Source organism: Haliotis cracherodii, unplaced genomic scaffold (assembly GCF_022045235.1).
Source record: "Haliotis cracherodii isolate W230 unplaced genomic scaffold, xgHalCrac1.p SCAF_7, whole genome shotgun sequence".
Taxonomy (NCBI): domain Eukaryota; kingdom Metazoa; phylum Mollusca; class Gastropoda; order Lepetellida; family Haliotidae; genus Haliotis; species Haliotis cracherodii.
The window spans coordinates 32,853,382-32,867,755 of NW_027266330.1; the positions used below are offsets into that span (position 1 = coordinate 32,853,382).

The window sequence follows — 14,374 nt, forward strand, 5'->3', positions numbered from 1 at the left end:
CGACTGTCTTGGGAGCAACCGGTAGGGCACGACCCTGACTCTTTTGCCAACACCTAATGTCACCACTGATTTTCAATGATCCATTCATACAATTTTCGCCGCTATTTTGCCTTTTAAGTCCAAAGGATTTTGTTTAAGTCCAAAATTGGTTATTCTCTGCTGTTGACGTTTAATATCTAACGAAATGACTATTTGTGAATATAATTTACCAAAGTCCATCTAAAAACAAGTTTATAATAAAACATATTGTTGCCTCACATCCCCATCCCCAAACGTTACCGTCACACTGATATTATCCCCACTCCCTATCATCCTTAGGATATAGCTACTTATCTCTTTAGCATTTAATGCAGTGTTTATCTTTATGGCTTCAGGGGAGTGTTCACGTGGAACAAAAAGCTAACGATAAAGAGTGAATTCCCCTTGGGTACAATATAAATACGAGTCGAGCTAGTATGGTATGTAGCATTGCCAGTGACTCCAGACAAGACAAGGATGTTGAGCCTTGGCCTTTGGCTGACTATCCTAGCCTTCCCCATTGTGGGGGCACAAGTCCTTACCGCACCTGAACTCAGAGCTGCTATCATCAGCAACTGTGATGCGATTGAAACGGCTTCTTCGACCATATGTCTAAATGATTCTCTAATCACGACATGTACCAACTTTTTCGTCATGGCCGAAATCTGCAGGTGGACACGTTGTAACTTTATTCCTGTCTACCCCGACTTTGCCTTGCTCGAAGTTGTAGAGCCTCGTGACTTGGCCGCGTATCAACTACTAGTCGACCAATGTGCCGGGGATACTAGTCCATTGTGCATGTATGCACGACAAATACTTGCCCTGACACAAAGACAAAATACAGGTATGTTCTATTATCTATTATTCTATTACTTACAATGTAAAGCGTCAACGTAAGAGAATAATCTGTCTTGAATATACACCGAAAAAAGATTCCGTTGGGCGTAAAATTATATGAATGGATCACAGAAAGTCAATGATGACACCAGGTGTTCGCGAAAAGGGAAAGAAGGACATCGTCCTGCCCTCCCTATAGAATAGGCGACTCTGACAATCTGCAAAAAACGAAGTGCCTGTTGCTTGAAAATGTGCAACAAGAAATGACATACGCTCTTCACTTTCGAAGAACAATCATTCTCAAAATGGCATTTACTCCTAACACAAGGATCCGCTTGTGCAGTAAGGAATCTCCTCGTTGAGGTTTCGGGCTTGTTAGGCCTTGTTGTAAGTTGTCGGTTTGCTGTTTAACTCCGTACTCAGCACTATTCTAGCTTTTTTATCTGTAAATGATGCAGCAGACAATCTAGTGATTGAGCACAGATCCACGCAATTGGGATACCATGACATCCACGGATCCTGACCACCCGATCCCGATAGTCGCTTCTTACTACAATTTGTGGTTGCTAAAGACATACTGTAACTCGAATGGGTCAGGTGTCATGTTTGGTTACTTGGTTCCTTGTGTGTCATGGCACCCTGACGACGACCGTCGAGGGTAATAATACCACAGATATGAAAGAGTGAGTGAGTGAGATGGGTTTAACGCCGCTTTTAACATTATTCCAGTCATATCGCGGCGTGTCAGCTTAATGTGGGAGGAAAGCCCGAAGTGATGCAGGTCTCAGACGTTTACCATTTCGTTGAAACCCACGAGCACGGGTATGGTGCTGACAAACCTAGAAACATAATCGGGGCGAACCGGGATTCGAACCCACAATCATAGGTTTCTGGCGTGCCCAAGGGACGCAACTCTGCACAGCGAATCGCGGCGCCGTAGACGACTGGGCCACCCGTGCCCCCCACATATGCAAGTGAATAAATAATCAGTCTAGAGTATCCACCGAAACAGATCCCATTTGGCGTAAATGGTAAAATAGCGATGAACGGTGTATGAATGGACCACTGAAAATCAGTGATGACACCAGGTGTTTGTGAAAAGGTTAACATGTCCTGCCCCACCGGTAGCACTCGCCTCTCACACAATGCAGCACAGCAGTTTTCCTGCCAAGTGACGGCCGCCTCTAAACAAATTAAACAATCAAGTGACTGATGATCAAGAAAATCCAGTGATCGAGTGAAAATTTAAACACGCAAACAGAGAACTGTAATTAAAGTAAACAATCTGTCACTAGTTGAAACAGGCAGCGCTAGTTAAGATTTGAGAAAATAAGAGATGTGTAATGTGTCACACGACACGTTGCACCATATGGATTGGAACTTGGTTGATATGCCATCTTGAACCATATGGGAAATATAAAACGTCAACGCCAGAGAATAACTGGTCTCGATTATACACAGAACCAGATTCCATTGCGCATAAAAGGCTAAATAGCGGTGAAAATGATGTGAATCGATCACTAAAAAGTGATGAAACCAGATGTTTGCGAAAGTTGTCCATCTGACCCACAGTCCTGAAAGTGTCTTCTCATTTAGAAAGTTATTTTCTCCACAATACTCACGGGCTAAGGGGACGTATAGATCCTTGCAGTCGTAGTACATGCTGAAACTTCGTTGTCGTTATTGTTTTTAGGTGCGCTAATTGTACTTCATATATCTTTGGAGCTACACGTCCATATAGTTTTTATAAACTTCACCTTTGATATTTATCTTACTGTTTGACATGGCATGATTTATTTTATGAATGTGTAACTTGCTTTTGCCAATGGATGATATATACTGAACAACAAAAGTTCCTGTGACATTGAATAACATTTAATGCAAAGTTATGTTTTTTACCAAATCTAAAACAATTTCGGTTGGCAACAGATAAAAGACTCCTGTAAGTGTTCAAATGGTTTAATTTGCCATACTGACTTCAGAAAATGCGTGATTTCATAAAAAAAAAACATGAACCTGCCAAAATGTCAATTTACAAATCAATAGCGTGTGTGTCCACTTCTGGTTGCGATGCAAGCAATACGTGGTTGACGTCGAAGGCGCCGATCCATCTCATCCCACATGTGCTCGATTAGTGAGAGATCAGAGGAGCGAGCCGGCCAGGAGATGAACTCACGTTGTTTTGTTGAGGAGAATCCTGAACAAGTCGAGCAATATGAGGCCGGGTGTTGTCATGTTGAAAGGTAATGCCTGGAACATGACGACGCAAAAACGGTAGAATAACAGGGCCGCTGTCCATTGATATTTCCCTCTACCACTATCAAACGGGTCCTCTGTCTTGCTGTAATGCCATCCAATACCATAACACTGTCGCCCCCGAACCGGTCTTCTTCCATGACACACTGATTGACGTAACGTTCACCTCGACTTCGGTACACTCGAATCCGCCCATCGCTGTGGCTGAGGTGAAAACGAGACTCGTCAGTGAATAGAACTCGTCCCCACTGCATGGCCGTCCAGGGTAGACGCTGCCTGAACCACTGTAAATGTGCTTGACGGTGGTTTCCTGTCAAAATGGGACGTCTGGTGGGCCTTCTAGCGACAATCCCTGCACATCTGAGGCGACGACGTACGGTTTGTGAAGATATTCGTCAAAGGCCGGAGATGCCTCTTGCAGCCAGTGTTACTGGCTGGAATCGATTTCGTGGGTGTGTTGTTCGAATCCAGTTATCTTGTCGATGATTGGTTACGCGTGGCCTGCCACTCCAAACATGGTCTCTGGCTGCATTCGTCTGTTACCAACGTTGCCATAAACACCAAATGGTGTTTTCTGTGGACGTTAAATTGTCTTGCAACATCACGTTGACTCGATTCTTCTTCAAGCATACCAATGGCTCGCAGACGCTCATTTTAGGACAGGCGTGCCATTTCGTAATGCTGAATAATTGTGTACTTTTGTTGTTTTACTCAGTGGTTGTTGTCAGCTCGATGCTCAACAATGCATGTGGAATCCCGTTAACGCACATGTTTTTATACCCATTCTTGGGTAGTGAAATGCATGGGGTTTGCATAAAAGTCAAGTTTTGCATGGAATGCATGCTTCTCTGTAGCAGTTGCGTTTTTATGACTTGATTCTATACATGTACTACAATATTGAAAACTAAACTTTACTTGTTTGAAAAATACACTAAAATATTGGTGTTACAGGAACTTTTGTTGTTGATTATAAGTAGTTGCCTTTCCCTCGCTCGAGGGTTTGCATTTCTCGGAGTCGTGTTTTAACGCTTACATAACGTTTGGAAATTGCTGTTCATGCTTCTAATGTCAATTTCTTAACCCACTTACTCACCCTTTTTCAGGATCAACGGCTGCCCCGGTCACAACTACCATGGCCACCACAACGACCACAGGACCAGGCAGTAAATAGTCATTTTGTACATATTGCCTGAAAGTATAATGGTTCATCAACAAATGTATATGTCTGACTGAAAATGCATATGTCTGACTGAAAATGTATGGATGTAGACTTGAGCCCTAGCTGAGGCACGATGAAAACAAAATGGCGCTTGAATGTCAAGGTCATGATAAATATTTGTTGGTGACACAGGTGGCTGTGCAGAGTTGTGTCCCTGAGGCATGCCAGAAATCTATGGTCTTGGGTCGAATCCAAAATTCGCCCTGATCGCCTTGGTTTGTCAGCACAATTCCTTTGATCGTGGGTTTCGCCAAAGTGGAAAACGTTTAAGACGTTCATCACTTGGTGCCTCCCTAACGCATCAAACTGACACGTGAAAGAACTGAAATAGTGTTCAAAGTGGCAGTGTCCATCATCATCAATGCACGCCTCTTCACCTTGCTCGCCTAAAACCCAGGTTCGATTCAACAGACAGGTGTTTCATGATATGGCTGAACTATTTAAGTTTTTTAGGACCATGTTCAATCACTGCTCTTTCTTTCAGTGTGCCCGGTAGGACAGGGAACTATTGCCTGTGTTACTGCAGCTGCATGCACCTTTGTTCTGGATTCCTTTGCCTGTATGGGCAATACTGTGTGCTGCGCAGTAAGTTTCACATATCTATGATTTTCTAGTTCTAAGTATAAGGAGGAACCTATATACAGAGCCATCGGGTATAGTTTAACGCCAGTCGTCTTCCCATGGTTTGTAGCTTTGTACTTATAGAACACAGAATAAACAAATCGACTGTGTTGTCCCGAGAAACATTTCACTACCCATTTTACAACTGTATTTTGAAAAGTGTGAAGTGCAGTAGGTCATGTCAGTAATATATGCTTTCAGACAGACTCCATCACAATGGAAGATATGGTAGTTGAGCCTTATTTATACTTTTTACCCATAGGCTTTGAAATAACCGAGTTCATAATTTTTATCTTATCTGCATTTGTGCAAATATCATTTTACGCGCACCAGTGTAATGTTTACATCATCGGGACGACATTGTTGACGTCATTCGAATCGAGGTATGGTTGGATGAACACCACACTAGCTGAAGATTGTTGCCGTTGTTCGACACTTGTGGCTTTCTAAGACAGCGCTCGTGATCAGTGCATTTTTTCTAAAGGGAATCTCAAAAGGATTAAGAATGGAGGGTAATACATAAATTATTACACTCGCATGTGTTTACACTTGCTCTCGTTCGGGAAATGCATGAATTCTGACATTGGTTTCGCAAAATGCGTTTCACGGTTGCTCGTATAATCCCGTCCACATTTCTGTGCAGAGAGTATTCACAAATCACAAATTCAGAACATTGTTGGTTACGTATTGAACACCGCACTGAGAAATATTCCAACCGTATTACAGCAGACCATAATCGATTTTGGACCAGGCAACCCTGCGATTTAATTTTTTTAATCAAGAGGTTTTGTAGGTGGATTCGACAAATGTAAATGTCATAAAATGTGTTTTTCGTTTGTATTCAGTCACCAATTCCAACCACAGCTCCGACTACGACTGCAGCACCGCCACGTAAGACTAGCTGTATTTTATATTTGTTTCATAGTTTGTTGTTTAACGCCGCACTCAACAATATACCAGCTATATGACGGCAGTCTGTAAATAATCCAGTGATTAACATCATGAGCATCGTAATGTGGATACGATTACATGCATCAACCAAGTCAGCAAGCCTGACAACCAGATCCCGTTAGTCGCTGAAGACGAATTCTAGCACGGATAGTCACCGTTCTTTACAGTTAAAATGAGAGGTACCTTTTGACAAGCCTTCTGGATTTGCATGCGGTATTGCAGGTCTGTTGCTATCTCAAAATAACCTTATGAGAGGTTCTACGTTCAAGCGACACCTACTGAGAGGTGTTACATGTGAATTGTAGGACCTACGTTTTAGTTAATTGTATAAACAACCTTTTTGGACTTTTAGAGTCCACATATCGCATGTGCTGTTTTCGGTCTACCGTGACATTAAAGGCGTTCAGCTTTTACCATAAAACTACACATTTCATAGCACACATTTGACTGCCATAAATTGTTATGATAATTTCCATTCTTCAATTTCAGCTTGCCCAGTCGGACAAGGAAGTATCGCCTGTGTTGCTCTTGCTCAGTGTCCTGGGGCTTCCATTCCTTCAGTGTCCTGCCCGATGGCCGGTGCCGTGTGCTGTGTGGTAAGGAAGATTTATCACACGCAATACACACTTTTCCATTCGTCAGTCACTTCATGTCCGCTCTGAAGTTGGCATAAAAATACAACAAAACTCATTCCAAAGCCACAAGAAGTTTCTGCCAAAAGCTGAGTCGATTGCACGATTCCAACTGCGTCATAGGAATTTGCCTATGAACCACTATCAAATAGTGATGATACCAGGTGTTTGCGGAAAGTTGAGCGTATCTTGCCTAATCGGTGGTACCCGTCAAAAAAAACACGAAAAGCCAAATCAATTGTTCACCCGAAAAACCCATGGGAACATATGTCAAGATAAGGATTTTCATCAGAAATTATTTGGAAACGTTCACCACACGTTTACCATAATACTTTTTGAAAGATCTACTCAGACCTTGAATGCAGTAACTATTGAGCAAGCTTCGTATGACGCTCTTTGAAATCTTCGTAAAGAGCATGTTCGATTGTACCACAGAAGTTGTGAGTCACTCAATTTGATAATTCTAGTAACATTTCAGTGTCGTTTTGTGTTATTTGTCATTGGGATATATACTTTCTGTGGGAATGTGGGAATTGTATATTCAAAACATTTACGTATCAACTGTCGGATTAAAACGATTTTATTTTGCATTTTAGGCTCCATTGACAATGGCAACCACAACCATGGCACCAACCACACCTGCACCAAGTGAGAAAAGATTGTATTTTACATTTATTCATGATAACAACTGGTTAGTCCATCCCCCACATCCATGATAGATAAAATGATGAAATAAATCTGAATGCAACGAGAAAAGAACAACAGCCAATGAACGGCGGCGACATGGCTTTTATTTTTTCGAGAAACCAAATGACCGGCAACTTTAATCACAACCATCGTTACAAATGTACACATTTAGTAGAAACATACATGGCAACTTTTATTTTCTAGTGTGCCCTGTCGGACAAGGAAGTATCGCCTGTGTTGCTCCTGCTCAGTGTCCTGGGGTTAACATCCCTTCAGTGACCTGCCCGATGGCCGGTGCCGTGTGCTGTGTGGTAAGGAAGATTTATCCCACGCAATACACACTTACCCATTCGTCAGTCCCTTCATGGCCTCGCAGAAGTTGGCATAAAAAGGCAACTACACCCATTCCAGAGCCAGAAGAATTTCTGCTTAAAGCTTAGTCGATTGCACGATTCCGACTTTGTCACTGGCATGTGTCTTTGAATCACTATCACATACTGATGATACCAGGTATTTGCGAAATAGTGAGCGTAACCTGCCAAATCGGTGGTACCCGTCACAAGCACATGTAAAGCCAAGTCAATTGTTTACATGCAAAAGCACGGGAACATACTGTACATGTCAAAATAAGATCTACTGAGGCCTTATATGTTGTAACTTTGATCTAACTACTTTTGAGCAAGGGACGTATGGCGCCCTTTGAAATCTTCGTAAAGAGCATGCTTAATGTACATCACAGGTTGTGAGTCGCTTAATGTGATAATTCTAGTAACGTTTCAGTGTCGTTGTATGTTATTTGTCATTGTGATATATATTTTCTGTGTGAATGTGTGAATTGTATGTTCAAAACATTATGTAACAAATGTAGGGTAAACGATTTCATTTTGCTATTTAGGCTCCATTGACAACGGCACCCACAACTATGGCTACAACCACACCTGCACAAAGTGAGAAAAATTGCAATTTTATATTTCTTAAAAAAAACAGCGACTTCTTTATCTGTGCCTGACTCGACCATATCCCGGATAGCTGTGAGGACGAACTATTTCTGTATTCAACGTAAATATAAAACGTCAAAGCCAAAGAATCTCCAGTCTTGATTATGCCCGAAATTAGATTCAATTTAGCGTAAAGGGCAAACAAAGAAGCACAGTTGTAGGATCTGGGGTGATATGGCTTTTATCATTTCGAAAGACTGAATGGTTTTAAGTTTAATCCTAACCATCACTACACTCAAGGCCACCTTAAGTAGAAACATACATGTCAACTTATTATTTCTAGTGTGCCCTGTCGGACAAGGAAGTATCGCCTGTGTTCCTCTTGCTCAGTGTCCTGGGGCTAACATCCCTTCCGTGTCCTGCCCGATGGCCGGTGCCGTGTGCTGTGTGGTAAGGAAGATTTGTCCCACGCAATACACACTATCTAATTTTGTCAGTCACTTCATGGCCTCCCAGAAGTTGGCATGAAAAGGCAACTAAACCTATTACATAGCCAGAAGAATTTCTGCTTAAAGCTTAGTAAATTGCACGATTCCGACTGTGTCACTGGCATGTGTTTTTGAATCACTATCACATACTGATGATACCAGGTTTTTGTGAAAAAGTCAGCGTATCCTGCCAAACCGGTGGTACCCGTCACAAGCACATGTAAAGTCAAGTCGATTGTTTACATGCAAAAACACGGAAACATACTGTACATGTTAAAATAAGATCTACTGAGACCTTATATGTTGTAACTTTGATCTAACTACTTTTGAGCAAGGGACGAATGACGCCATTTGAATCCTCGTAAAGAGCATGCTTAATGTACATCACAAGTTGTGAGTCGCTTAATGCGATAATTCTAGTAACGTTTCAGTGTCGTTGTATGTTATTTGTCATTGTGATATATATTTTCTGTGGGAATGTGTGAATTGTATGTTCAAAACATTATGTAACAAATGTCGGATAAAACGATTTCATTTTGCTATTTAGGATCCATTGACAACGGCACCCACAACTATGGCTACAACCACACCTGCACAAAGTGAGAAAAATTGCAATTTTATATTTCTTAAAAAAATCAGCGACTTCTTTGTCTGTGTCCGACTCGACCACATCCCCGATAGCTATGAGGATGAACTATTTCTGAATGCACCATAAATATAAAACGTCAAAGCTCAAGAATCTCCAGTCTTGATTATCCACCAAAACAGATTCAATTTAGCGTAAAGGGCAAACAAAGAAGCACAGTTGTAGGGTCGGCGGTGATATGTCTTTTATCATTTCGAAAGACTGAATGATTTTCAATTTAATCTTAACCATCACTACACTCAAGGCCACCTTTAGTAGAAACATACATGTCAACTTATTATTTCTAGTGTGCCCTGTCGGACAAGGAAGTATCGCCTGTGTTCCTCTTGCTCAGTGTCCTGGGGCTAACATCCCTTCAGTGTCCTGCCCGATGGCCGGTGCCGTGTGCTGTGTAGTAAGGATGATTTTTCACATTCAATTTACACTATCCCAAATCCTTGCTGCTAAGCGAATACTTTTCACGAATAGCCATGAATGTTGTTTATTTATTATTGTGTAAGTAATATGGCATTCAGCTCAGAGTATGGACTTAACTGTGCACCTGATGGTGCATGTTACATGTAAATTGCATAAACGAGATAGATAGATAGATAAACATATAAAAAACAAGTGCCCCGTTTACATGCAAAAGCACGGGAACATACTGTACATGTCAAAATAAGATCTACTGAGGCCTTATATGTTGTAACTTTGATCTAACTACTTTTGAGCAAGGGACGTATGACACCCTTTGAAATCTTCGTAAAGAGCATGCTTAATGTACATCACAGGTTGTGAGTCGCTTAATGTGATAATTCTAGTAACGTTTCAGTGTCGTTGTATGTTATTTGTCATTGTGATATATATTTTCTGTGGGAATGTGTGAATTGTATGTTCAAACATTATGTAACAAATGTCGGATAAAACGATTTCATTTTGCTATTTAGGATCCATTGACAACGGCACCCACAACTATGGCTACAACAACACCTGCACAAAGTGAGAAAAATTGCAATTTTATATTTCTTAAAAAAATCAGCGACTTCTTTGTCTGTGCCCGACTCGACCACATCCCCGATAGCTATGAGGATGAAATATTTCTGAATGCACCATAAATATGAAACGTCAAAGCCAAAGAATCTTCAGTCTTGATTATCAACCAAAACAGATTCAATTTAGCGTAAAGGGCAAACAAAGAAGCACAGTTGTAGGATCTGGGGTGATATGTCTTTTATCATTTCGAAAGACTGAATGATTTTAAGTTTAATCCTAACCATCACTACACTCAAGGCCACCTTTAGTAGAAACATACATGTCAACTTATTATTTCTAGTGTGCCCTGTCGGACAAGGAAGTATCGACTGTGTTCCTCTTGCTCAGTGTCCTGGGGCTACCATCCCGTCAGTGTCCTGCCCGATGGCCGGTGCCGTGTGCTGTGTAGTAAGGATGATTTTTCACATTCAATACACACTATCCCAACTCCTTGCTGCTACGCGAATACTTTTCACGAATAGCCATGAACGTTGTTTATTTATTTTTGTGTAAGTAATATGGCATTCAGCTCAGAGTATGGACTTAACTGTGCACCTGATGGTGCATGTAACATGTAAATTGCATAAACGAGATAGACAGACAGATAGATGGATAGATAGATAGATAGATAAAAACCAAGTGCCCCGTTATTCTTTCTGGGTGAATGAAATAGATAGACATTCAAAATTATACTGTTATTGACACAACGTTTCTTTACCAATTTAGGCTCCCGTGGTAACCACTTCAACTATGGCTCCTACAACTATGACCGCATGTAAGTCTGAAGAGTTTGATCAAGGTTATATCATCCATGCACGTGTAAAAGTTGCATAGGTTTACTGAAACATATTTGAATTGACCATTGTATTAATTAAGTCATTCCAAATAATTATTTGTGGTGTTTGCGTTATGTGGGAAAAAGCAAAAACAAATTATAAATGATTTTTGGAACATTTTAAATGGAATCTAATTCCTGAGTTCGTATTCTAGACGTGGATACGTTTATCATCAAAATTCCAGCCACAAGTCGAACAGGTGCAAAACCTAATACGCGAAAAGTGAACTAAAACCTTGACAGAATTGTATGCAGAAATATGAATTTATATTTTTCTTGCCACGGAATACAGCGAGTACTGCAGTATACCTTCATCCAGGTGGATTGCTGGATTCGCAAAGACAGAACAGTAATATGAACTATTCACTGTTGGATATATCATTCAACTCTGTTGATTCACCTCGCCCCTTCGGGACGATATCAATTCCGAAGCCTGCTGTAAAAGTGAGAACATTCACTCTGTTGTGAAAAAGCTTGGAACCATTGCCCTGGATCGTTAGGTACACGGACCTTTAACACTGGGTCGTTTACACCAGGCCCAAAGGGAATACATGTCTACGTCACTACGTATCATTCATTATTTTTTTCAGCTCCGTGTACTACTGCTGGCTTGAACTGTAGGGCTGTCTGTGCTCCTATTTTCGCCATTCCTGCAGCTTGTCCTAATGGTTCTGGACTAACGTGTTGTGTTGTGAGTTGGGATTGATGCGTTTTGTCTTCTCGTGTTAACGACTTATCGTATATATTTCTCGATATCTTCCAGTATTGTTTATGGCCTTATTCAATCATCCTAGGCGCCACAATTCAAAATGACCTATATGCGATGGAAGGTTCAGTCCAGGGATGACTTTGGACCCTTTGGACCCTCTATTTAAATATTCATTGGGCTTGTATTTAGAGACATGGTACCTTTCTGTCCCTGTTTGAAAACACGAAATTTGGTTCTGGAAAAGGACGATGATAAAACTGAGTATCCAGTGTATCCAATATACATTTGCAACTTGATTTGTCTTGATACTTTGACCTTTCCCCCAATGCCTCTGAAACTGCACATCCTATTTGACTGTAAACATCTCAAATTTTTATGCTTAACCTCGCAATTGATTGTCATCCTAATTTGTTAAGGAAAAATCAATCAGAGCCCCCATACACATGCATGGCCATTCCTGTAATTTTCGTTCAGAATTTACAATGCAATTTGGAACATGTTTAGTAGTAGTGGGCATCAAAACATATACATCGGTAAAAACGTAAACGACGATAATTTAACGTACAACTTAAGTTCTGGTTTATTGTCTTTTAAGTGACATTTCGATGTTGATTCTTGCAGCGTTATCAAGCTGGAGTGACGACTTGAGGGTGTAGGAATCGTCGCTAAATGCAATTAACCAGAAGTTGTTATCCCAAAAGCTGTACCCTTTTGTACTCGTCAACTTCTAGAATGCCAATTGTTAGTAACACATAATGTTTTCTTTTTTCAGGTGTAAAGGAGCCATATGGTGTCTGTTTTATACTGAAGTTCCCGCTACTGTCAATATCTATGTACATATATGTTGTTGATGAAATAAATATGATGTCCCATATGTTTGTTATTATGCCATGGTTGAGTATCGATTCAGTTTATTCACATATAACATAGGCCCGTAGTACAGAATACACAACAATGTGAAAGCAGTTAAAATGTTACGAGAATTCATTTCTTAATAACATGGCATAATAAATTAACCGACATAGATTACGTTTCGTAGCTTTGCTCACATGTGATATATAAACTTTGCATTTATTTGGATGTACATAGTATTTTTGTCAAAATATTTTTTCTTTCCTTAAATTATCATATTTTTACAACATACATGCAAAACGTGAAATTCGTCTTCGATGACATTTAAGGAACATTGTCTACAACCATTAACCTGTGTGAGCTGCATCCCAATTGTACAAATTTTATTCTGCATGTTGTCATATTTACATCAGATAAAAGATTTATAAGCACAACAGCTAAAATGTTCAAACGTTTGTAAAATTCCCAATAATATCCTTTTAGCTTGGGTGACGGCATTACACATATGTCGGTTCAATGCTAATGACTTGAAAATATTACACCAAGATACTTATAGTCACATCGGCAATATTTCATCCATATCGTGACTAACAAACGTTATACACAATACATACATTTAAACAATAAAAAGGTAACAAGTAGCAGAAGCATTGAAAATCCCCACGACGAAGCCCCCTTGGTTTTTCTCTCTCCCCAGGGCATGCTCTGTCTACCAAAACCGAGGGAAAGTGTTTTTCCATACTTATAAACCGAACAAAAGAAACTTAAAACATTTATCAACATTTTTATGTTTCGAATATACTTTCCATGAACCTTAGGAAACGCGCGTAAAATATCTGTTGCTGGCGTACGGTTCTTGAAAAGGACATTCTAAAAACCAGTCTGTCTCATCAACACCTCTGTAGCCTCGTGGTACACTAACTGAGCTACAGATACGGAGGTTGCGAGTTCGAACCTCGGGAATAAAAATAAATAAATTGTCATTTGATTTTACATTCATTACATGTTACAATGTAAACGGAAGTTACATTAATAAAATACCCAGGACATTATATAAAATCCCTGGGATATTATAGCAAATATGACTTGAATATCCTATAAAATCCCTGGGACATTACACCGTCCCTCTTTATGAGATTTAACAGTACTGGAAAGTAAAACCTCACAATAGGTTTTAATGCCTATAGAAAGAATTTTATAACTTAATAGCGATGCCAATGTATAGGTTTATAATTTTGCATCAGACCTCGGATGACAGGTTTGATATCGCTGTATGGGATAAGGAGTGGGGTCACAGATTTGTCGAGTGTTGATTTTGCAGCAGCATCGATCATTGCGTTCCCAGTGATTCCAACATGGCTGGGTAACCAACAGAAAACGATGTCGCGTTGCCAGTAGCAAGATCATTTAACAATTCAACAATTTCAGGTCTTTGAGTGAGTGAGTTAAGATTTAACGTCATAAGGCAATATCACAGCCATATCATGACGAGATGAAGTCAGACTTTCGATAACAATGATATTCATACAAGTCAAATACCTATCGACAAAGGACAGTACAGTAACTAGAAAATCACAGATTTTAGTTAAAACTAGTTTGAGAACATATAAAAGAATAAACTACAATTCAAAAACACAATATAAAAACGGGTTATAGATCGCCAGCAACCAAAGT

At 40.2% G+C, this 14,374-nt stretch overlaps 1 protein-coding gene across 1 annotated transcript; it reads left to right on the forward strand.

Moving 5' to 3' along the window:
• Nucleotides 1-495: 495 nt before the first annotated feature.
• On the forward strand, nt 496-12,626 carry LOC139448809 (uncharacterized). The gene is made up of 14 exons (XM_071230340.1): nt 496-862; nt 4,215-4,274; nt 4,815-4,915; nt 5,797-5,842; nt 6,392-6,498; nt 7,131-7,182; nt 7,426-7,532; nt 8,117-8,168; nt 8,503-8,609; nt 9,195-9,246; nt 9,581-9,687; nt 10,220-10,271; nt 10,606-10,712; nt 12,621-12,626. The coding sequence occupies exons 1-14, from the start codon at nt 496-498 to the stop codon at nt 12,624-12,626; spliced, it is 1,323 nt and encodes a 440-aa protein (XP_071086441.1).
• The last annotated feature ends 1,748 nt before the right edge of the window (nt 12,627-14,374 follow it).

Excerpts from the sequence above, each read along its gene's own strand:
- LOC139448809 (XM_071230340.1), top strand. The coding sequence starts at position 496 with ATGTTGAGCCTTGGCCTTTGGCTGACTATCCTAGCCTTCCCCATTGTG. Across the intron at positions 4,916-5,796 it reads GCAATACTGTGTGCTGCGCA|TCACCAATTCCAACCACAGC; the intron begins GTAAGTTTCACA and ends GTTTGTATTCAG. Across the intron at positions 6,499-7,130 it reads CCGGTGCCGTGTGCTGTGTG|GCTCCATTGACAATGGCAAC; the intron begins GTAAGGAAGATT and ends TTTGCATTTTAG.